The 24014-nt window shown below is 43.3% G+C and overlaps 1 protein-coding gene across 1 annotated transcript in view; it reads left to right on the top strand.

Moving 5' to 3' along the window:
* glis3 (GLIS family zinc finger 3) overlaps positions 1–24014 on the top strand; it is a 675575-nt gene that overhangs the window by 612193 nt on the left and 39368 nt on the right. Inside the window, exon 9 of the mRNA XM_041185484.1 lies at positions 23662–23844. Within this exon, the coding sequence (XP_041041418.1) occupies positions 23662–23844 (183 nt within the window). The remainder of the gene's footprint in view (positions 1–23661; positions 23845–24014) is intronic.

Here is a 24014-nt window from a genome sequence, read left to right as displayed (position 1 = left end):
AAGAAAAAAGGAAGATTTGCATTTGTATAATGTTTTTTATGACCACCAGACATTCCAAAGCACTTTACAGCCAATGAAGTACATTTTTTTAGAAATGTATAATTTTTGCAATATGGAACCTGACAGCCAATTCGCAGAAAACCAGTTCCCAGAAACACTGTGGGCAGAGTTTAATGCTCGTGGTGATGGGTGTGGCAACTCCACAAGGGTGATTCCATGTACCCCTGATCTGACTTAGTGTCAGTCAATCACTTGCCTAGTCAGAGTCAGAGTCATCATTGCCCTCAGGGTGGATATCTCGCCTCTGAGAGCTGCTGGCCAATCAGAGGCAGGCAACTCTCCAGTATTGGCAGCATCACCAGTTGTAGTAGTCACTGCCAATACTACAGTAGGCCCAGGCCACAGGATCATCACTGGAGCCTGGAGTGAACGTAGACCCTGGTATGCTCACCTTATCTATCAGAAAGGCCCCAGTGAGGGGGAGTAGGGGGTTTATGATTTTGGGCAGGCAGGTGTCTTCACTTGTGGGCAGCCAGGAGTGAACGTAGACCCTGGTGTGCTCACCTTATCTATCAGAAAGGCCCCAGTGAGGGGGAGTAGGGGGTTTATGATTTTGGGTAGGCAGGGGTCTTCACCTGTGGGCAGCCCATGTCTCCTGTGAATCTCTCCATTGGGCATGGGCTGCCAAAGTAGAAGAGACCATCCCTGGCCAGAACACTATGGATAACTCCCCTGTTCTTCTTTGCAGTAGTGTCATGGGATCTTTTGCATCCAGCTGAATGGGAAGGCAGGACTTCAGTTTAACATTTCATCTGAAATACTGTACCTTCAACAGTGCTGTGTTCCCTCAGTACAACATTGGAGCGTCAACCTTGATTTTTATGCTCAAGTCCTAGGGTGAAACTTGAGCCCACAAACTACTGATGTAGAGGTGACAATGACACCAATTGAGCCATGGTTAGATAAGAGCATAAAAAATAGGAACAGGGAGCAAACCATTTGGCCCCTTGAGCCTGCTCCACCATTGAATAAGTTCATGGCTGATCTTGTGTTTCAATTTTCACATTCCCATCTAACCCCAATAACCTTAGTTCCCCTTGCCTAACAAGAATCTATCTGCCTCTGCCTTAAAAATATTCAATGACCCTGCCTCCACCATCTTATGAAGCAGAGAATTACAAAGTCGCAAAACCCTCTGAAAGAAAAAAGTTCTCCTCATCTCAGTCCTAAAAGGGCATACCCTAATTGTAGTTCTGGACTCACCCACAAGAGGAAATATCCTTTCAACATCCACCTTGTCAAGGCCGTTCAGGATCTTGTATATTTCAATCAATCACCCCTCACTCTTCTAAAGTCAAGTGAAACAAACCCAGTCTGTCCAACCTTTCCTCATAAGACAACCCATTCATTCCAGGTATCAATCCAGTAAACTTCCTTTGAACCGCCTCCAATGCATTTACATCCTTCCTGAAATAAGGAAACCAAAACTGTACACAGTATTCGAGCTGTGGTCTCACCAATGCCCTATATAACTAAAGCATAACATCCTTACTTTGATGTTCAATCCCTTTCGTAATAAAGGATAGCATTCCATTAGCCTTCTTAATCACTTGCTGCATACCTGCATACTAACTTTTTGTGACTCATGTACTAGAACACCTAGATCCCTCTGCACCTGAGAATTATGTAGCATTCTCCATTTAAGTAATACTCTGCTTTTTAGTTCTTCTTGCCAAAGTGAACAACTTCACATTTTCCTACATTAAACTCCATTTGCCAGACCTTTGCCCACTGACTCAACCTAAATATATCCATCTACAACCTCCTCATGTCATCTTAACAACATACTTTCCTACCTATCTTTGTGTCATCTGCAAATCTAGCTCGCATGTCATCACTCCCTTCATCTAAGTCATTGATGTAAATCATAAAAAGTTGAGGCCCCAGTACAGACCCCTGTGGGACTCCATTCGTCACATCCTGCCAATCAGAAAAAGACCCAATTATGCATACTCTCTGCTTTCTGCCAGCCAGCCAATCTTCTATCTATGATTATATGTTACCCTCTACACCAGATACTTTTATTTTCCATGATAATCTTTGATGTGGCACCTTATCAAATGCCTTCTGGAAATCCAAGTACAGTACGTCTGCAGGCTCCCTTTTATCCACTGTGCATGTTACTCCTTCAAAAAAACTCCAATAAATTGGCTAAACATAATTTTCCTTTCACAATGATGACACTTCACTATTGCCTTGAGCTCTTCTAAGTGCCCAGCTATAACTTCCTTAATGATCAATTCTAATAACTTCACTATGACAGACATCAAGCTAACTAGCCCATAGTTTCCTGTTTCTGTCTCCCTCCCTTCATGAATAGAGGGGTTATATTTGCTACTTTCCAATCTGATGGAACCTTTCCAGAATCTAGCAATTTTTGAAAAATTAACACCAGCCTCTAACCTCATTAGCCAACTCTTTTAAGACCCTAGAATGCAGTCCTTCGGGACCCGGAGACTTGCCAGCCTGCAGCCCCATCAATTTGCTCAGTACCGTTTCCCTAGTGTTTCAATTTCACCAAGTTCCTTTCTTCCAATCATCTCCTGATTTTCAGCAATTATGGAATGTTTTTTGTATCCTCTACAGTGAACACAGAAGCAAAATATTTGTTCATTTCATTCCCCATCACTCTCTAGAGGACCAACACTCACTTTTTTCCTTTTTAAATACCTGTAGAAACTCTTGCCATCCATTTTTACATTTCTAGCTACCTTCCTCTTTTTCTCTAACTTCTTGCTCCTAATTAACCTTTTCGTCATTCTCTGCCATTCTTTATATTCTGTCCCATCATTTGTCTTGACACTCATCTTTACGGAGTTGTATGATTTTTCCTTAATTTTGATGCTTTCCTTTACATCTTCAGTTAACCATAGATGGTGGGTCCTCCCCTTAGAATTTTTCTTTATAGTAGGAATGTACTTATTCTGAATACTCTGAAATATCCCCATAAATGTCCGCCACTGCTTCTCTATTGATCTATCCTCTAGCCTAGTTTCCTAGTTTGCTTCAGCTAGCTCAGCTTTCATCCCCACATAGTTGCCCTTATTTAAGTTTAAGCTACTAGTCTTAGACGTGCTCTTCTCCCTTTCAAATTGGATGTAAAATTCAATCATATTGTGGTTGCTGATACCATTAATTAACCCTGTCATGGTACACAATACCAAGCCTAATATAACCTACTCTCTGGTTGGTTCCAGAACATGCTGCTCTAAGAAACTATCTTGAAATCATTTTAAGAGCTCCTCATCCAGGATATTACTGCCAATCTGATTTTTCCAGTTTATGGGCTGAACTTTGCCATCGGTGAGCAGGGGTTGGGGCCTGCTCACCGACGGGTAAAATGACCCGGGATGGTGTCGGGCGGAACCCCCGATGTCATCCCGCCCCCTTTAAATTTTCAGGAAGGCAGGGGCGCAGCAAAATCATCTGTGCACCCGCCGACCTGTCAATAACCAATTGAGGCCATTGACATAATCATTTAAACAATTAAAGGACCTGCCCATCCAACCTTAAGGTTGGCGGGCAGGCCAGGAGCCCCAGCGGGCAAAAGAAAAAACACGAAACCTCATCCAGCGGTGGGATGAGGTTTCATGTAGGGATTTTAAAAGTTTAATAAATTATAGTATAAATTAAGAACATGTCCCATCTCATGTGACATTGTCACATGAGGGGGACATGTTAGGGAATTTTCTTTTTCTAATTTTCATATTTTTTGAAGTGTCAGCGATCTCCCTGAGGCAGCACTTAGCCTCAGGGAGATGTGTGCTCTTTCGTGAACATGCCCACACAGGAAGCGCACAACGCTTCCTGCCGGACGTCACACTGGGCGGGCCTTAATTGGCCCGCCCATGCAAAATGGCGGCAGGGCCCGCTTCTCTGTTGGGGATCGGCTCCCCACCCACCGGAGATTGGGTCGGGCCTGCCTGCCTGGCAGGCAGAAAATTCTGCCCTACGTGTAGATTAAAATCACCCATGATTATTGCTGCCCCTTTAACAAGCACACAATATTTTCTCTTGAATACTTTGTCCTACACTATGGCTATTGTTAGGAGGTCTGTAGACCACTCCCACTAATGACTTATGTCCCCTACTATTCCTCATCCCCACCCAAACCGATTCTATGTCCTGATCTCCTGAACCAAGTCATCTCTAACTATTGCACCAGTGTCCTCTTTGATTAACAGTGCTACCCCTCCACCTTTACCTAGCTTCCTATTTTTCTTGAATGTCATGTACCTTTCAATATTAAGGATCCAGTCTTTGTCATCCTGCAGCCGTGTCTCCGTAATTGCTATCAGATCTTATTTATTTACTTTAATGTGGGCCAGCAATTCATTTACTTTGTATGCCACGTGCATTCAGATAGAGAGCCTTCAGTTTTGTCTTTTTGTTACCTTTGTAATATCTAGTTTTGACTGCTGATGTATTCTTAGGTTTTTTCTCTCTGTCCCTTCCTGCCATTCTCCGACCATCATTTCTCATATTACTATTTTGCTCTCCTGTCTTGACTCTACACCTTGAATTTCCAAATCTACCCAAGCTTGATCCCTTACCCCACTTGTTTAGCTTAAAGCCCTCTCTACTTCCCTAGTTATGCGATTTGCGAGGTTGACACCATAACATGCTTTAAAAATACTTTGGGGTTTTTAAAGGCTAATAAGGTGTTGCCTCAATGAGCTTATCACTTTCATTTTTCAGCTTTTAATGGTTGCTGACTTGTACAGTTCATATCTTTCCAAGCACCCACCACCACCTCCCCAAATGCCGGTCAGACTCTATATTTAACCAGGGATAATCTTGCATAAATCTCATAGTGTTAGACCAACTTGAAATTGCTAAGTACAAAACGAAACACTCCAAAGGTTTGTGTGTTAAAGTTGCAGAAATTTTAAAACACAGGCAAAATAACAATTTGGAAACAAGAGCTAGAGAACAAGATTTTATGCATTCGGCGGAATCATCCCAAATTTGCACAAAGTGTGGGAGAAGGAAATAAGACATTTTACCCACCAGCTGCAACAGTGGGTTTTCATGCCATGTCATCCCATTCCTGGTGTATCCTGCCTCATTAATAATGCATGCAAGGAAAACACACCAGATCACTGACGGGCCGGCTCGGATTTGCTCGCCATGCCATGACCACAGTGCTTTCCGGGTGCCGTATTTAAAACGCACCAGAGTGCATGTCTATTTCATGCCTTCAGACCAGGTGACAGATGGCCCTGAAAGCAAAGAAGATGGCAACCCCCAAATTTAGTGACACCTCTCTGGGGCGCTTGCTGGACGCAATGGAAGGCTGCAGTGGAAGACCGCAGCGATGTCCTCTATCCCTGCTCTGGCCACAGGAGGTCCACCAGAGTCACAAACCTGGCCTGGGAGGCAGTGGCAGTGACAGCCAGCGTCACCGGAGCACTGAGGAGATCAGCCATCCAGTGTAGGAAGAGGATGAATGCTCTTATCCATTCCGCCAAGGTAAGTCAACCATCTCATCACTCTCAATTCACACACTCACAAACACATCACACATCCACAGGGATCTCACACTTCTTACACTCTCACACACACCCTCCCATCTCCATCTGGCTCATATCCTCTGGAGCTCGCATCCTCATCCCGTCCAGGCTCCACTCACCACACAAACATTCCACACATGCCATGTGTCCTGCTCTCACTCTCTCCATCTATTTTCATGCTGGAGAAGATGGCTCACAACAGCAGGGAGAGGTCCCTGAGCAGGGGTTAAGTGCCCCACATTAAGCCCCTCGCTCACTTTGAGGAATGTGCCATCGCGCTGACTGATGAGGATGTGGACTGTGCCTGCGGCGATGGCGAGGTCGGCGTCGAATACCCACGTGAGGGTCCTGCACCACATCATCCCTCTCTCAACGAGTGCTCTCTCTCCTGCTTTTGGCTCTGCTGACATGCACTAATTACTTCTACTTTGGGTCACAAGGAGCTCTGCCAAGTGACCAATACCCTCAGCCAGCCAGTCCCTCAGCTACATCCTCCAGCCAAAAGGAACCTCCTCCATTGAAGAGCTGGAAATAAGCAGCTTGGAAGACCTGTTACAGCGCTTACCCATGCACTCTACCAGTGCAGAGACACACACCTCAGTGGGACTTAGATCTAGAGCAGGCTCAGGTTCACAATTTGGTCACTGCACAGACACATGTCCACAGCTGGAGGAGGCATGTTCAGCCGAGCTCCATGGCACTCGGAGGACTGCTGCAGAACAGGCATCTGTGAGATCCGAGTCAGATGATGAGCCTCTGGATTCAGCCTTCCAACTCATCCTGGAGAGTCAGCAGAAGGCGTGGGAACATCACGCCAAGCTATTGGAAGCCCTCAACAGAGTGGCATGCGAGTCAAAGGAGTGTGTCTGCCTACTCTCCGATGAATTAGTGCCCACATGTGTGCGTATGGATGTCTCCATGGAAAGAATGGCAGATGCCACAGAGACCCTGGTCCAGCAGAACACCGAGATGCATAGAGACCTGCACTCTGTCGCAGTAGCCATAGGTGAGTTCCTGCAATGGCAAGGTAAGAGGAAAACAGGGCACCTCGACATCTCTCCAGGTGCTCCTTCCCCTCAAGGAGTCAGGCTGGAGCCCTCGAACACCCAAAAGGAGGAGGAGCAGCAACTGGACACCCCTGAGTCATCCACTCAGGAACTTGAGAGGCTGTCCATTCCCTCTGAGTCCCCTTTGGCTGTGAACCCCTGCGTCTCATCCTCTGTCTCTGCAGAGGGAGCAGCTGGCCTACAGGACAGCCAAAGAAAGCCAGGACCCCCAAGGCCTCAGCACTCCAGAGGATGCATGCTCAAGTCATCAGAGGCAACAGGGCTAGCACAGGCTGTCTCCACCATTGCTCCAAATGTCAGAGCAGCAACTAGAAGAATTGGTAGGCCTAGAAAAGTTAAGAAATTCTCATCAGAAGGGGTTGCATGGGTTAACATATTTTGTCATTTTATAATCGGAAATATATTCGCTTTCACTGAATAATGTGTAATATTCACCAGGATTTTCCCCTTGGCGACTTGGGGGCGGGGCCCGCTCACCGAGGGTAAAATGGCTTCAGGAGGAACCCCTGATGTCATCCTGGTCCATTTAAATCTTCAGGAAGGCGGGAGGGCAGCAAAATCAGCTGTCCGCCCGCCGACCAGTCAATGGCCAATTAAGGCCATTGACAGGCTAATTAACCTTGATAAAGACCCTCCCTGTCCAAGCTTAAGGCTGGCGCGCAGGCCAGGAGCACCAGCGGGCTCCATGTTATTCATGAAACTTCATCTATTGGTGGGATGATGTTTCATGTCCATTTTTTAAAAATTTAATAAACTTTATGTGTTTCTTATTAACATGTCCCATCTTGTGTGACATTGTTACATGAGGAGGACATGTTAATAATTTTAATATTTCTCTATTTTTTTGACTTTTCTTACCTGTCAGTAAACTCCCTGAGACAGGACTTTGCTTCAGGGAGCAATGTGCTCTTCTGCACGTATGCACGAAAGAGCACACTTTGACAGTTGGGGACTCCCTCCTTCCCACGCCTCCCCCCCCCACCTCCACACAGGAAGCGCATAGCGCTTCCTGTCGGGCAGGCCGCTGGACAGGCCTTAATTGGCCCGCCCACTCAAAATGGCAGCGGGCCCCATTTCGGTGCCGGGGGTCGGCTGCCCACCCGCCGTCAACCCGGTGGGGCCCACTCGGCCACCAAGGGCAAAATTCTGCTCATTGTCTTTCAGCTTCATTTACAGGCTTTGTGAGTCCTCCTACTGCTTTCCCACCACCACCCCTGCCACCCCACTCACTAGCAATTCAGCTGCACCATGAGGAGTCGTGAATGGTGCTGAACATTGTGCAAGCATCAGCCACTTCTGACCTTATGATGGAAGGAAGGTCATTGATGAAGCAGCTGACAATGGTTGGACTGAGGACGCTACCCTGAGGAACTCCTGCAGTGATGTCCTGGAGCTGAGGTGACTGACCGCCAACAACCACAACCATTGTGATGCATCTGTATACTCTGCTTTGACAGTTGCAGTGGCTTGGAAGGAGCCTAAGACATAAAAGTTCAGGACAAAGCAACCTTTTCTGATGGTGCTGTATATGTAGTGGAAGCTGTTTGGTGGCCACATTGCTCCAGATGCACAACTCTTTCACTTCTTCCCTGAAAACTACATCCTGTGAAGAAGTATAAAGAGGGAGCCTTCAGCAAGCAGAGCGGGGCTGTAATGAGAGAGACTTCATCGGGGAGTCACTGAATCAGAGGGAGATGGGAGAAGAAGCGGCAGATAGGTAGAGCTGCTTGGGACCTGCGGAGGAACGCAGATTCAGCTTCTAGTGCCCGCTGAGTTTGGCCATAAGCCAATTGGTTGGTGAATCTGTATGGAGCTGGAATTTAGAAAAATGTAAACTTTTAGATAACTTTAAAGTACCTACCTTATAATTAACTAAGAAATACTAGCAGAACATAAATAAGAAACTAATGAGTCCATTATTTCTTTTATTCTTAACTGGTATCGTTTATTGGAGTACCAAAGTTTAAATTAATACAGTAAGGGTGTAAGAGGAGGAATTAATTTAATTCAAAATTAATTAAGAAAATAATTAATTAGTTACTTCATTAAGATACAATAAGGATGGCAGCGCAGGGCAGGATGTTGGAGCTCCTAAATGCCAGTGTGATCTGGGGCAAACATGTCTGGAGTAAGTGTCTGCAGCCTGAGGAACTTTGGCTATTTTAGATCTAGTATTATGTAATGAGAAAGGGTGAATTAATAATCTCATTATAAAGGAGCCTTTAGGGAAGAGCGACCATGATATGATAGAATTTTACATGAAGTTTGGAAGTGATGTAGTTCAGTCCAAAACTGGAGTCATTAATCTAAACAAAGGAAACTACGAAGGTACGAGGGGCAAGCTGGCTGAGGTAGATTGGGGAACTACATTAAAAGGTATGATGGTAGACAAACAATGGCTAGCATTTAAAGAATTAATACATGGTGTGTAACAAATTTATATTCTTTTAAGGTACAAAAAGCTAGCAAGAAAAATGATCCAACCATGGTTAACAAGAGAAGTTAAAGAATCTATTAGGTCAAAGGAAGAGGCTTATAAAATTACCGAAAACATGTAGTAAGCCTGAGGATTGGGAGCATTTTAAAATTCAGCAAGGGAGGACCAAGAAATTGATAAGAGAAAAAAAATGAAATTAAACTAGAGAGGAAAATAAAAATGGACTGTAAAAGCTTCTGTGTGTGTGTAAAAAGGAAAAGGTTAGTAAAGACAAATATGGGCCCATCACAGGCAAATAATGGAGTCATAATGGGTAATAAGGAAATGGCAGAGAAACTAAACAAATATTTTGTGTTTGTCTTCACGGAGGAAGATACAAAAAACGTCCCTGAAATATTGGGAAGCCAAGGGACTTGTGAGATTGAGGATCTGCAAGAAATTAGTATTTTATTAGTAAAAAAGTAGTGCTGGAGAAATTAATGGTACTGAAGGTTGATATTGGACCTGATGATCTACATCCCAGGCTGTTGAAGGAGGTGGCTGTGGAGATAGTGGTTGCATTGGTGATCATCTTTCAAAATTCTATAGATTCTGGAACTGTGCCTGCTGACTGGAAGGTGGAAAGTGTGACCCACTGTTTAAGGAATGAGGGAGAGAGAAAAGGGGGAACCACAGATCTGTTAGCCTGATATCAGTAGTAGGGAATATGCTAGAACCTATTCTAAAGGATGTGATAACTGGGCATTTAGAAAACAATAGTAGGATTGGGCAGAGTCAACATGGATTTTTGAAAGGGAAATCATGTTTGACAAACTTGTTGGAGTTTTTTGAGGTTGTTACTAACAGAATAGATAAGGGAGAACCAGTGGATATGGTGCATTTGGATTTTCAGAAGGCTTTTGATAAGGTCCCACACAAGACGTTAGTAAGCAAAATTAGAGCACATGGGGTTAATATACTGGCATGGATTGAGGATTGATTTGAACAGAAACAGAGAGTAGGGATAAATGAATTGTTCCCAGGTTGGCAGGCTATGACAAGTGAAGTACCACAAGGATCAGTGCTTGGATCCCAGCTATTCACAATCTATATTAATGATTTGGATGTGGGGACCAAATGTAATATTTCCAAGTTTGCTAATGACACAAAACTTTATGGGAATGAAAGTTGTGAGAAGGAAGCAAGGAGGCTTCAAGGGGATTTGGACAGGCTAAGTAAGTGGGCAAGAACATGGCAGACGGAATATAATGTGAAAAAGTGTGAAGTTATCCACTTTGGTAGGAAAAATAGAAATGCAGAGTATTTCTTAAATGGGGAGAGATCATGAAGTGTTGATGTCCAAAGGGACCTGCGAGTTCTTGTTCATAAGTCACTGAAAGCAAACATGCAAGTGCAACAAGCAATTAGGAAAGCAAATGGTACAGGAGTAAGGAAGTCTTGCTGCAGTTGTCTAGCGCCTTGGTGAGATCACACCTGGGTTAACGTGTGCCATTTCAGTCTCCTTACTTAAGGAAGAATATACTGGCCATAGGGGGGGGAACGAAGGTTGACCAGGCTAATCATGGGATAGCAGGATTGTCCAATGAAGAGAGCCTGAAGAAACTGGGCTTGTATTCTCTAGAGTTTAGAAGAATGAGAGGTGACCTCATGGAAGTGTACAAAATTCTTACAAGACTTGACAGGGTAGGTGCAGGAAGGATGTTTCCCCTGGTTGGGTGGGGGTTGGGGGCGGGGGTGGATGGGGAAGGGGGGGTTGTCTAGAACCAGGGGACAGAGTCTCAGGATAAGAGATAGACCATTTAGGACCCAGATGAGGAGGAATTTCTTCAGTCAGAGAGCAGTGAATTTTTGCAATTCTCTACCCCAGAGGGCTGGGGAAGTTCAATCTTCAAAGCAGAGGTTGATAGATTTCTAGGTGCCAGTGACATCAAGGGATATGGGGATAATGCGGGAGCATGGCATTGAGGGAGAAGATCAGCCGTGATCTAATTGAATGGTGGAGCAGTCTCAAGAGGCTGAATGGCCTTCTCCTGCTCCTATGTTCCTATTCTCTTCAGACATCTATGTTGTTGATGGAGGCTTTGGATAATCCTTTGGTGCAAGAGAACCCCCCCACCCTCACATCACTTCTCTCATCCTCCAGAAACATGCAGGAACTTCTCAAAGTGCTGCTAAAGTGCTCAAATTACATTTCCATGAGATGCACTATACAAGTGCATGTTGTTGTTTATAACATATTTCTGGAATGCCACTATTTATGGGCATGCTACGTATACAGCCCTAACCCATTGGAAAGAGCAGGATTTCATTACAATGCTGCTTTAAATCTAATCTACATAAGATTGAGCAATAAAAAAATACTGTCACACATTATAGCGATAATTTAATGTTCCCAGCATGAAACTTCTTCCTCAAGGAATGTGATTTTGAAAAGTTATGCCTTAAGTTAAAGTTATTCCCCTTATGCCTCCCAGTTGTAATTTTGCACCTGTGAATCAATGCTGTTTAGCTAACCTTATAAAATACAGAAGCCAGAGGGTGTACTACAACAGACAAGATAAAGCATTACAGTTGACAGGCACTGTTTATCACACCCTGGTCACAAACCCAAGGGATTCTAAATGAAGATAGTTATTTCATAAGACCATTCAAAATATCTATGACAGTATGCAGTCTGGTAACCCTCTGATCAACAATGACCTGACAATGTTGCACTTTGGCCAAACACAACTGATGAAACTGCACATAACTAAGAAATCAGTTGGCCTCCTACTTCTAACAGCCCTTGGGGGTACCCATTCAGAGCTCTCTTGAGTTTTCGGAAGGTCATTCTGTAAAGTTTATGAGGCCAACATCCAGTTCCTTTGAGGATTCACAGTTTTAGAACACAAATAATGTTACAGCCTATTGCATTCTTTAAACAGCATTCTCTGATTAATGAAATATTTATTTTTATAGTGTATGCAAAAATAAACAGCCCATATGCAAAATATTGCTCTCCCTAGCTACTTTCTCAAGTTGTAGCTTTTTGTCATCTTGAATGTTGAGCCGAGCTTCAAACCCCATATCCTATCCATGACCAAAGTCATCTTCTTCCATCTCTGCAACACAGCCTACTTCTGCCCAATTGCACCCCAACTACTGCTGAAACACTGATCCATACTTACGTAACTTCTAAACATGAATTCTTCAATGGTATCTGAGCTGCACCCTGCACAAACTTCAACACGTCAAAAAATACATTGCCCAAATTCTCTTTTTATGTCAAATGCTGCTCATGCTGTTGTGCCCGACCTTTTACTGAGTCCCTATTATCCAACGCAGCTGAATAGAAAAATTCTTCTCTGCGCACTCCACTACAACCACCTCCAGCCCTACGTCATGATCTGCATTGTTCAACCTATAAGATTTCGGGATTCGGGACCACAGGTACCTAAATAGGCAGTCGTCTAGTCATAAGTAATTTTAAGATGGTTTATTGAGTTTATGAACAAACAACAGTTTAGATATGATACATTAACTAATTATTCAGAAAAAATATACAACCCGTGACCGTTGCGGTTTCCTGGTTCGAGATAGCAGACAAGTAGTTGACACAGAACGTGTTGATCTCAACATCCTCCTCCTCCTCGTCCATTTTAAGTAGGTGGGTAGCAACGAGTACTGCAACTTCCCCAACACCTCAGCAGTATACAATCCCTCAGCAGAAACTCTCCGGTACCTCTGCCCCCTACCACCAGTATAGCACCAATATATATGCTTTTGGGGGCTGGTAGCTTACCCAGTGTCAATCATCTATCTAACTATTTCAACCAATAGATACCGGACAGGTAATCAAAATGTCAGGGTGGTTACCACCCACCTTATACCTCACTCTACTCGATGTCAGCTTTTTAATTTACATCTTGCTGAGGGTCATATCCTGGTCCTTTCTAAACACTTGTATAGATAAGGGGGTTCAGAAGACACTATTTTATCAGCTTAGGAATGTCAACATCCTGTTTCCAGAGAGAGAATCAATGCTGTTTAGCTAACCTTATAAAATACAGAAAATACCCCAATTTCTTACAAGCCTACAGAACATAAATTTTTGTATATTAGGAAAAGGAAAGTAGTCAGAAGCTCCTTAAAAACTGATATGGTGGAATCATCAGTGAAAACAAGGAAGTGGCAGACATGTTGAATAATTATTCTGTGTCAATAATAATTGTATAGGAAGAGGTCAGCATACCAAGGAAACTATTAATGAATCAGGGAAAAGGCCCCAACAACATTAATATAAGTGAGATTACAGTAATGGAGAAATTAATGACACTCAGAAGTGATAAACTACCAGGACCAGATGGTTTCCACCTTTGGTTTTAATAGAAGTAGGTGAGACATTGCAAATGCCCTAACCATTATCTTCCAAAGTGCTCTTGGTTCAGGAAGTGCTCCTTTATATTGGAAAATTATGCATTTCACTTCCCTATTTAAAACATGACAGAGAGATACCAGAAAATGATAGACTAGTTAGCCCAACACCTGTTGTTGGGAAATCCCTAGAGTCTATAATTAAGGAAAGGGTGTCTGAACACCTTGAAAATGTTCAGATATTCAGAGAAAGATAGCATAGATTTGTAAAGGATAGGTCATGTTTGATGAACTGATTGATTTTTTTGAAGAGGTGATTGAAGTAATGGAAGGGGAAGGTCTCTGGAAGTTATTTATATGGACTTCCTGAAGACATATGATAAAGTCCCCCATAAGGGACTGTTTGCTAAAGTTGAAACTCCTGGAGTTAAAGGCAAATTATTGACCTGGTCAGGAAATTGGCCCAGCAGAGAAAGTAGATAATGGGCAAGTATGCTAATTGGCAGGATGTGACAAGCAATCTCCCATGAGGATCTGTGTTGTAGCCTCAACTATTCACCATATTCATTAACAACTTAGATGATGGGATAGAAGACCCCATATTCAAATTTGCCAATGCTAAAAAGATAGACAGTATAGTAAGCAATGTAGATAGAAGCATTAAATTACAATGAGATATTCATAGATTAAATGAATGGGAAAAACAGTGTAAACAGATTTCAACATAAGTAAATTTGGGGTCATCCACAGTGGACCTAAGAAAAACAGAACAGGGTACTTTCTAAATAGTGAAAAGCTAGAAACAATGAAGGTCCAAAGAGACTTGAGAGTCCAGCTAAGCGGATCATTAAAACGTCAAAAAACATAGCATTTTCAAAATATTTTTGACCACATCAAACTCCAGTGCCTTCCTTTCTCCCTCGCTGTATTTCTCCTTTGCAACTTTATACATAGTTTTCAAAACTGTAAAGTATTCCTCATTAATCCTCTTATGTGAAGCTTTAATAGTTTTGGAGTCAGTCAGGTGTATTGTGCAAGGACTGGAAATAGCCTGAAACCTGGATATACCACCTGGATTTCATTGCTATTTTAATGTGATGCCTTATTTGTGCAAGAGCCTCCAACTACTCGAAATAAGGTCCCAAGTATCAGAAGGGGCATGACCAGGGGATATGGAGTCTCAGTCCAGGGATCTCTATGTTCTCTGTCCAGAAATCTCCCAGCAGGCTGGTATGACCATGGAAAGCAGGCGTAAAGCAGATAACTTGCGAACCAGCATGGTGGGTCTAAGCTGGGACAATTAAGCCTGGAACTTGGACACCTGAAAATCTTAAAACTGTTTGAACAAATATTTGACTCCTTTATGAAGAACACCAGCAGAGCTTTCCAATAGAGTGCATTCAATGAAACAGGCCACATGGCCAAATCCCCGGAAGTGCACTCCTGTGGCATGAAGCTCTGCATGTGGTGTTCTTCATAAAAGAACCAAATGTGTCTGTTATTTAAGTTAAGGGGCTGAATATTACAGAGTGCTCCATGCCAGATGCGCTGCAGGTGGGCTAAATTGTCTGACAGTGAGACTTCCACCCGTCACTGCGGAGGAAGTCCCGCCCTCAAGAGCTCACACAATCTGATTGGCCAGCAGCTCCATCAGTCCCAGGAGCACCAAGAGTGCACTAGTGATCGCTGCTGGAACAGCAAGAGGAGGAGGAAGAAAGCCTATTTGCCCCAGAGCCGGATACATCTTGGGCAAGGAGTGTTTGGATAGGTCAGGAGGTAGGTTTAAGGCTGTGGGCGTAGGAAGGCTGTAGGAAGAGTGGGGTTACTAACTTAGAAGGGCCACCCTCCAATTAGCAAATGGCAGCATCTCCTTCCTGCCCTTTGAAGAACTTATTTTTTTTAAAAAGCAGGCTGTCCATCCCACCCAATTGCCCACACCAAACATTTTTTGGTATGGGAAGCTTATTTTCAAGGTCAATTAGCTTGGTAACAAGCCTAATTGATCCTTGATTATCTATTTAAATATGGCAGGTGGGCTGCCAATTTTGGTGCCCACCCCCCATACTATGGCAGTGGGTGGTAAGGTGGAGGTGGGGGTAGGGGTGGGGGGAGAGGGGAGAGAGACTAAAAAATGACAGAACTTAACAGACAGAAATAGACACAGTTAATTAAAGCAAGAGAGAGAAATAAAGACAAAACACTTTTAACAAAGACAATTGTAAGTCAAAATTAGGAATAAAAGGATACATGCAACAAAGTGCTTTAAAGAATAAAAATAAAAGTATTATCATGCAGTTCACTGTATATCTTTAGACAAAAATAACACACTGTGGTGTTCTAATCCAGAAAGTTAGTTAGTGAAGGATAGAAGTGGAGTCAATCTTCACACAATGTTAATTACGGAATTGGACATTACATTCACTACATCACAAGCATCCTAATCCAAACAGCTTCAAGTCTGTGTGTCTTTATTGGGGCCAAATGAATCCCCATTTAATGCCCAACCCCTTCATAGAACTAAACAGAATTAAATAGCAATTAACAGATTCTCCTTTATCTCTAAATACAAATTAGAGTTTATATGTACAGCTAAAATTGCAAAATAATTAAATCAAAACCTCCATATTCTTTACAAAGCATTACATTGTAAGGCACACTTCTTCTAGAACCCCTAACAATTTCTTTGTACATGAATTTCTTTTTGTAAAATAAATAGACAGTTGATGACTTGCATCCATCCCTTAAATTGTAGACATTTCCTTTCTCCCCAGTATTTTTTTCAATCATCAAGGTCAATCCATAACCTTTGTTCATTCACTTTTCAGGGAGTGTACATTACCCCACATTGAATGATTATCTATGTAATATTCAGTGGGGTATACTATCTTCTATACGCCTATTGTACAGAATCTACTTAAAAATATTTGACAAATAGAAACCTATATCCATTCTCACCATGAGAGCTAGTGTTTCAGCAGCCAAAGTACTTTTAAAAATCCTTTTTATATTCTTAGCCTCTGCAAACTAAAGGACAGCATTTCTCATTTCCACCGATTAGAAATATGAAACCAGCTACACAAGAGTGCCCATCAGGAAGATCAGCATTTGACACATCACTAAGAATGACTAGTTCATGGCTTTGTGGTCACCTAAGGATAGAGACTTAAGTGTGCACTCTCCAGGTTTATGTTTTTCAAACGTTTTATCTGCCCTTAAAACATCCTCAATTTTAGGGGCTTTTATTGAAGTACTTGATCCCAACACAGCAGAACTAGCATCTGGTCTAGTCTCAGTGCCCAACCAGGAAAGGCAATATCAAATAAAGGATGCATGCGATACAGCTAAACAATCTCACAACCAATGGATTATATCAAAGCTCTGTAGTCCTGCCACATCCGGTTGTGAATGATGGTGGACAATTAAACAACTAAACAGAGGAGGAGGTGGCTCCACAAATATCCCTAAATGATGGGGGAGCCCATCAGTGCAAAGGACAGGGCTGGGGCACTTGCACCATCTTGGCCTCCTCCTAAATTCCCAACACCACAGATGCCAGTCTTCAGCCAATTTGACTCACTCGACATAATATCAAGAAATGGCTGCAGGCACTGGTTGCTGCAAAACCTATGGGCTCTGACAACATTTCAGCTGCGGTACTGAAAACCTTGGTTCCAGAATTAGCCGTACCCCTAGCCAAGCTGTTCCAGTACATCTGCAACACTGGCATCTAACCAACAATGTGGAATATTTCCCAGAGATGACCTGTCCACAAAAAGCAGGACAAAGCCAATCGGGACAATTACCATCCCATTGGTCTGCTCTCAATCATCAGCAAAGTGTTGTTGACAGTGCTATCAAGCAGCACTTACACAGTAATAACCTGCCCCCGACGCTTAGTTTGGGTTGTGCCAGGGTCATTTGGCTCCTAACCTCATTAAAGACTTGGGACGGAATCATCTGTTCTGAAGACTAAGGGGAGAACTTTCGGGGGGGGCGTCGGTGTGGGCGCGGACCTGATCAGTGCCCCCAATCAAGTCCACACAGCCATTTTATGTGGGAAGCATTAAGTGCTCCCTGTGCGGGCGAGGGGGTGTTCCCTGTGTCGGGGCCTGCACTCTTTTGCGCACATGCGCGCGAAAGAGCGCAGAAATCTCCCTGAGGAACAGAAGTGCCTCAGGGAGATTAGTTTAAGTATTAAAAATCTAAGTAAAGAAAAGAAAAAATTTTAAGACCTGTCCCCTCATGTGACAGTATCACATGAGCTGGGACATGTCAATGAATTTTTATAAAAATTTATTCAATTTATAAAAATTTCATGAAACCTCACCCCGCCCATGGATGAGGTTCCATGAAAAATGTGAAGGCTGCCAACCTCAAGGTTGGATGGGCAGCTCAGTTTATCAGTTTAATTAGTTTTTAAATGGCCTTAATAGGCCTTTGACAGTTTGGCAGACGTGCAGCCAAATCGGCTGCGCACCTGCTGAACTGAAAATCTAAATGACGCGCGGTGATGTCGGGACGCACGCCCAACATCACCCCACATCATTTTACACCTTAGCGAGCAGGGCCCGCTTCTGCTTGCTGAGCCAAAAAATCTGGCCTAAGTCCAGTGGCAGTAGTAGAAGTTGGAATGACCTGTGCTGGAGAGCAGGGCAACTGAACACACAAGATCTTACACTATTCAGCTAATTAATTATGCATTTGCAAGAAGCATGTCGAATCTTGTAGCAGGGTGGGCAAGAAGTGGCTCACCCCGCCATTACCTCCTAGGCTCCAAGGTCCGGCCGCCCTATTTAGATGGCACCCAGTTATTCACCCTTCCACCCTGCTCCTTGGCAACCCCCCTCCCCCCCAATCCAGGTCCTACGTCAGTCTCATTCTTCCCTGTAGCAAGCCTTGATGTAGCTTGTGCTACGGGTAGCCAATATCTCGCAGTAATGGTGCAAAAGGAAGGTGAAAGCAGCGTCCATTGACCTCAAAATCCAGGAAGAAGTCTAGCTCACCAGGTGCACACCACTAACATACAGTTGTTAAAGTGAACATATTAAATTTGCACTGGCTTAATTTAGAAGGGGAAAAAGATTCTGGTGTGTTTGCCTTTTAATGAGTATTTGTGAGATGCAAATGGACTTCTCAACAAAGCTCCGCGGGGCACTCGACCCAACTTTAAGCTGCCAGAAAGTTGAAAGAACAAGATTCCAATCTAATTTCCTGCCATCAGGAAACTGATTTTTGGCCTCCTGCCTAATTTTTCTCCCCTGCCCATCACAATTCCCATTGCTGGTGGAAGCAGAAGATTCCATCCTTGATCCAAATATGGACAAAAGAGCTGTGTTTGAGAGATGATGTGAAAGTGACTGCCATTGACATTAACACAACTTGTGACTGAGTGTGGCATCCAAGGGCCCTAGCAAAATTGAAGTCAATGGTAATCAGGGGAAAGCTCACCACTGGTTTGAGTCATACCTAGCACAAAGCAAGGTATGTGGTTGTAGTTGCCAAAGGCCAAATCTAGGATCATAGGAACATAGGAGCAGGAGTAGGCCAATCAGCCCATTGAGCCTGCTCCACCATCCAGTATGATCATGGCTGACCATCCACTTCAATACCTTTTTCCCACACTATCCCCATATCCCTTTATGTCACTGGTATTTAGAAATCTGTCAATCTCTGCTTTAAACATACCCAGTGACTGAGCTTCCACAGTCCTCTGGGATAGGGAATTCCAAAGATTCACATCCTCCCGAGTAAAACAAATTCTCCTCATCTCGGTCCCAAGTGGACTTCCCCTTATTTTGAAATTCTGTCCCCTGGTTCCAGCCTCCCCAAAGAGGGGAAACATCTTACCTGCATCTACCCTCTCTATCCCTTTGAGTATTTTGTAAGAGATCACCGCTCATTCCTAGAAACTCTAGAGAATCCCTGCCCCAGGTCTTCCTCAGGACCGTGTCCTAGGCCCATCCATCTTCAGATGTTTCATCTATAACTTTCTGTCTCTCATAAAGTCAGAAGTGGGGCTGTTTGTTGATGACTGCACAGTGTTTAACATCACTCCTCAGATACAGAAGCAGTCCATATTCATATGCACAAGACCTGGACAAAATTCAGGCTTGGGCTCATAAGTGACAAGTAACATTAGTGCCAGAGAAGTGCCAGGCAAAAATCATCTCAAACAAGAGAGAATCTAACCATCTTCTACTGGCATTCAATGGCATTACCATCACTGAGTCCCCCATTATCAACATCCTGGGGGTTACCGTTGTCCAGAAACTGAACTGAACCAGCCATATAAATATTAATGTCATGTTCAAGATGGCAGGCTGTTAATGGTGGGGTACCATAAGGATCAGTGCTTGGGCCACAGCTGTTCACAATCTATAAAAGTGATTTGGATTTGGGACCAATTGTAATATTTCCAAATTTGCTGATGACACCAAACTGGGTGGGAGTGTAAGTTGTGAGAAGGATACAAGGAGGCTTCAAGAGGACTTGGGCAGGCTTAGTGAATGGGCTAGAACATGGCAGATGGAGTATAATGTGAATAAGTGTGAAGTTATTCACTTTGGTAGAAAAAACAGAAAGGCAAACTATTTCATAAGTGGTCAGAGGTTGGGAAGTGCAGGTGTCCAAAGGGATCTGAGTGTCCTTATTCATGAGTCACTAAATCTAGCTTGCAGGTGCAGCAAGCAATTAGGAAGGGAAATGGTATGTTGACCTTATCACAATGGGATTTGAGTACAGGAGTAAGGATGTCTTGCTGCAGTTGTATAGAGCCTTCGTGAGAACTCACCTGGAGTATTGGCACAGTTTTGGTCTCCTGATCTAAGCAAAGATATTCATGCCATAGAAGAAATGCAAGGGAGGTTCAGCAGATTAATCCCTGGGTTGGCAGGACTGTCTTATGAGGAGAGATTGAGGAGACTGGGTCTGTATTCCCTAGAGTTTTGAAGAATGAAGGGTGACCTCATTGAAACATAAAATTCTTGCAGGGCATAACAGGGTGAATGTAGATAAGATGTTTCCCCTGGCTAGTGAGTCTAAAACCAAGGGACGCAATTTCAGCATAAGAGGTAGCCCATTTAAGACTAAGATGAGGAGGAATTTCTTCACTCAGAGGATGGCGAATCTTTGGAATTCTCTACCCCAGAGGTCTGTGAAAGCTCAATCACTGAGTATGTTCAAGACAAACTCAATATATTTCTGGAGACTAATGTTATCAAGGGACATGGAGATTGTCACTTTCCTGTACGCTGAGGTAGATGATCAGCAATGATATAATAGAATGGCAGCACAGGCTATATGGGCTGAATGGCCTACTCCTGTTCCTAAGTTCCTACTGTGGCTACAAGAACAGGCCAGAGGCTAGGAATTCTGTGCTGAGTAACTCACTTCCTGACTCCACAAAGCCTGTCCACCATCTACAAGGCACAGGTCAGGAATATGATAGAATAATTTCCACTTGCCTGGGTGAGTGCAATCCCAACAACACTCAAGAAGTTCAACACCATCCAGGACAAAGCAGCTCACTTGATCCGCACCCTAACCACCACCTTAAACATTCACTCCCTCCACCACTACAGCACAGTGGCAGCATTGTACACCATATACATGATGCACTGCAGCAAATCGCCAATCCACCTTTAACAGCACCTTCCAAACCCGTGACCTGTACCAGCTAGAAGGACAAGGACAGCAGACACATGGGAATACCACCACTTGCAAGTCCCCCTCCACTATCCTGACTTGGAATTGTATCACCACACCTTCACTGTCACTGGGTCAAAACCTGGAACTTCTTCCCTAACAGCACTGTGGGTGTACCTACACCAAATGGACTGCAGTGGTTCAAGAAGATGGCTTACCACCACCTTCTCTAGGGCAATTAGGGATTGGCAACAAATGCTGGCCTAGCCAGTGATTCTCATGTCCCTTGAAAGAATAAAAATCTACAATTGTAAAAGATGCAGGAGCATAGGAATATATGTACACAAACCGTTGAAGCTGGAAGGACATGCTCAGAAAGTAATTAGTAAGGGATATGGGAATCCGGGCTTTATAAATTGATGCATACAGTTCAAAGCAAAGAAGTTACGGTGAACCTTTAGAAAACACTGGTTCGGTCTCACCTGGAGTATTGTGTCCAATTTTGGCCACCACATTTTAGGAAGGCAGTAAAGGCATTAGAGTGGGTGCAGAGTGGGTATGACGAGTAACTCACCTACTGAGTCCCCAAAGCTTGTCCGCAATCTACAAGGCACAAGTCAGAAATGTGATGGAATACTCCCCACTTGCCTGGATGAGTGCAGCTCCCACAACACTCAAGAAGCTTCACACCATCCAGGACAAAGCACCCTGCTTGATTGGCACCACACCCGCAAAACATTCACCCCCTCTACCGCCGACACACAATAGCAGAAGTGTGTACCATCTACAAGAATCACAGCAGGAATTCACCAAGGCTCCTTGGACAATGTCTTCCAAACCCATGACCACTACCATCTAGAAGGACAAGGACAGCAGATGGATGGGAGCACCATCACCTGGAATTTCCCCTCCAAGTCACTCACCATCTGACTTGGAAATATATCGCCGTTCCGTCACTGTCACTGGGTCAAAATCCTGGAACTCCCTTCCTAACAGCACTGTGGGTGAACCTAAATCACATGGACTGCAGCGGTTCAAGAAAGCAGCTCACCATCACGTTCTCAAGGGCAACTAGGGATGAGCAATAAATGCCAATGAAGCACACATTCTGTGAATGAATAAAATAAAAATAAAAATTTTCCAAGCATGGTTCCAGGGGTAACAGACTTCAATTACGAGGATAGATTGGTGAAGTTGGCGCTGTTTAATTAGCTTTCCTTGACCCCCCAACTCCCTTTCATCATAGAAGTTAATGGACAGTTTACAACACAACTGTTTATAATCCGGTACCTTCAACACTTTGTGGGACTTTGGGAGACTCTGCATTGAGAGCCTATGCATTATAAAATCAGAGACTGCTGTTATTGTTTCCAAGCATAAATACCTTGTACTTATTTTCTCAAAAAAAAAATTAAGCCTTCCTTTGATCTCTAACAGTCAAACTACCGAGACTTACTTTCAGGCAGACTGCAGAACAGATCACATGACCCATTTCATTTACCCACATTTAAGCTACAATCCCAAAATATAGTAATGTTATAAACCATATAAATGTAACAAAACAGTTAAGGCAGAACAAAAGCATTGATTATACCAGAAGAATAGGGAGAGGGAGCATTTTGTTTCCTCATTCATTTGTTCAACATAGCTGCTGTTGAAATCATTAAAGCATTTTGTATTCTTGCCTTCAAACTGCACATGATATGGGACATGGTACCATTTCTTCCACATGATTAGGTTTCTTGATGCTAGGCTATGATTGATTGCATAGGACAATATTGCAGAATTCTCTGAATTGTGAATAGGAAGTTGTAGAAGGGTGCAAACATGTAGAATGAGTGCAAGGCAATGTGAAAGATGTGTTCAGTATGTGTTCCGATTGGCCCTGCCAGCTGGCTTGGCTTCGAGAGAAGCAGTTTTCTCTTGTAATAGGACTCAGCTGTAACCTTTTGCAAAGCAGTCCAGTTCCAGCAAGTGTAGTACTTAATTCATTGTAATTTTCTGCTGAACATTGGGAACAGCTGCCTTTAGTCATGTGCAAAGAAGCGTTGTCTCTAAAGTTGACCAGCACTTTTTTCCACTCAGACATAGAGAATGCAGTATTTTCAATATATCATTTTGTAATTGTCACTCATAACGTCATAAAATAAATTGACTTCACTTACACTACAGTGATTCTCCCTATTTGAGTTGAGCACTGAACAGAGCTAAAAAAACTGATTTTGACCAAGTTATTTGTGAATACTTGAAAATGCACTTTAGATCACTTTAAGTTTTGATTCATTTGCCCATCACTCATGCAAAGAGTGGCAAAATGCCAGTTTTGATATGTCCAAAACTACTTTCCAAGCTCCACCATCTTAGCTAACCTGCTGACATTACAGTTTACATTTCTTTTTTAGTACTTGGCAGCTAGTGGAAGAATGACAAGCTTTCACGATCTAGGGGCAGCTTTCCCTCTTTGCCTGATTGTGAAGAAAGTTGTAACAACCTTCAGAGTTTAGTAGATAAATTTCACAAGTAACACAACAAGAAGAAAATTCTACAATCAGACTAGGTTATCTAAATGTTTTGTTTCTCCTTATAGGTTATTATGGCCAGCTACAGACTTTCTACCCTCCCCAGTATAATGAAACTTCCAGAAATATATGCCAAGCTAGTCCTCGCAATATGGTGCCTTCATTTGAAGACTGTCTACTTCCCACAACTGTCGGACAAGCTGGATTTGATGCCTTCCACAGAGCGTTGTCTGCTCATCCCAGTTTTCCAGGTAAATATCTGTTTATTTTTACGAAATGCAAGAATACCACAGTTCCCCCATTCTCTAATGAATCATAAAAATGTAACGACGTAAAGAGGAAATTTTCAAGCTGCTGTTACTAAACTATCTTCAATGCTAGGGCCAGGACTTGTGATTGCAGTTGACCATAGGAAAAGGAT

Source organism: Carcharodon carcharias, chromosome 4 (assembly GCF_017639515.1).
Source record: "Carcharodon carcharias isolate sCarCar2 chromosome 4, sCarCar2.pri, whole genome shotgun sequence".
Lineage (NCBI taxonomy): Eukaryota > Metazoa > Chordata > Chondrichthyes > Lamniformes > Lamnidae > Carcharodon > Carcharodon carcharias.
Note: the sequence above shows the minus strand (reverse complement) of the source record. Positions and strands in the feature narration are given on the sequence as shown.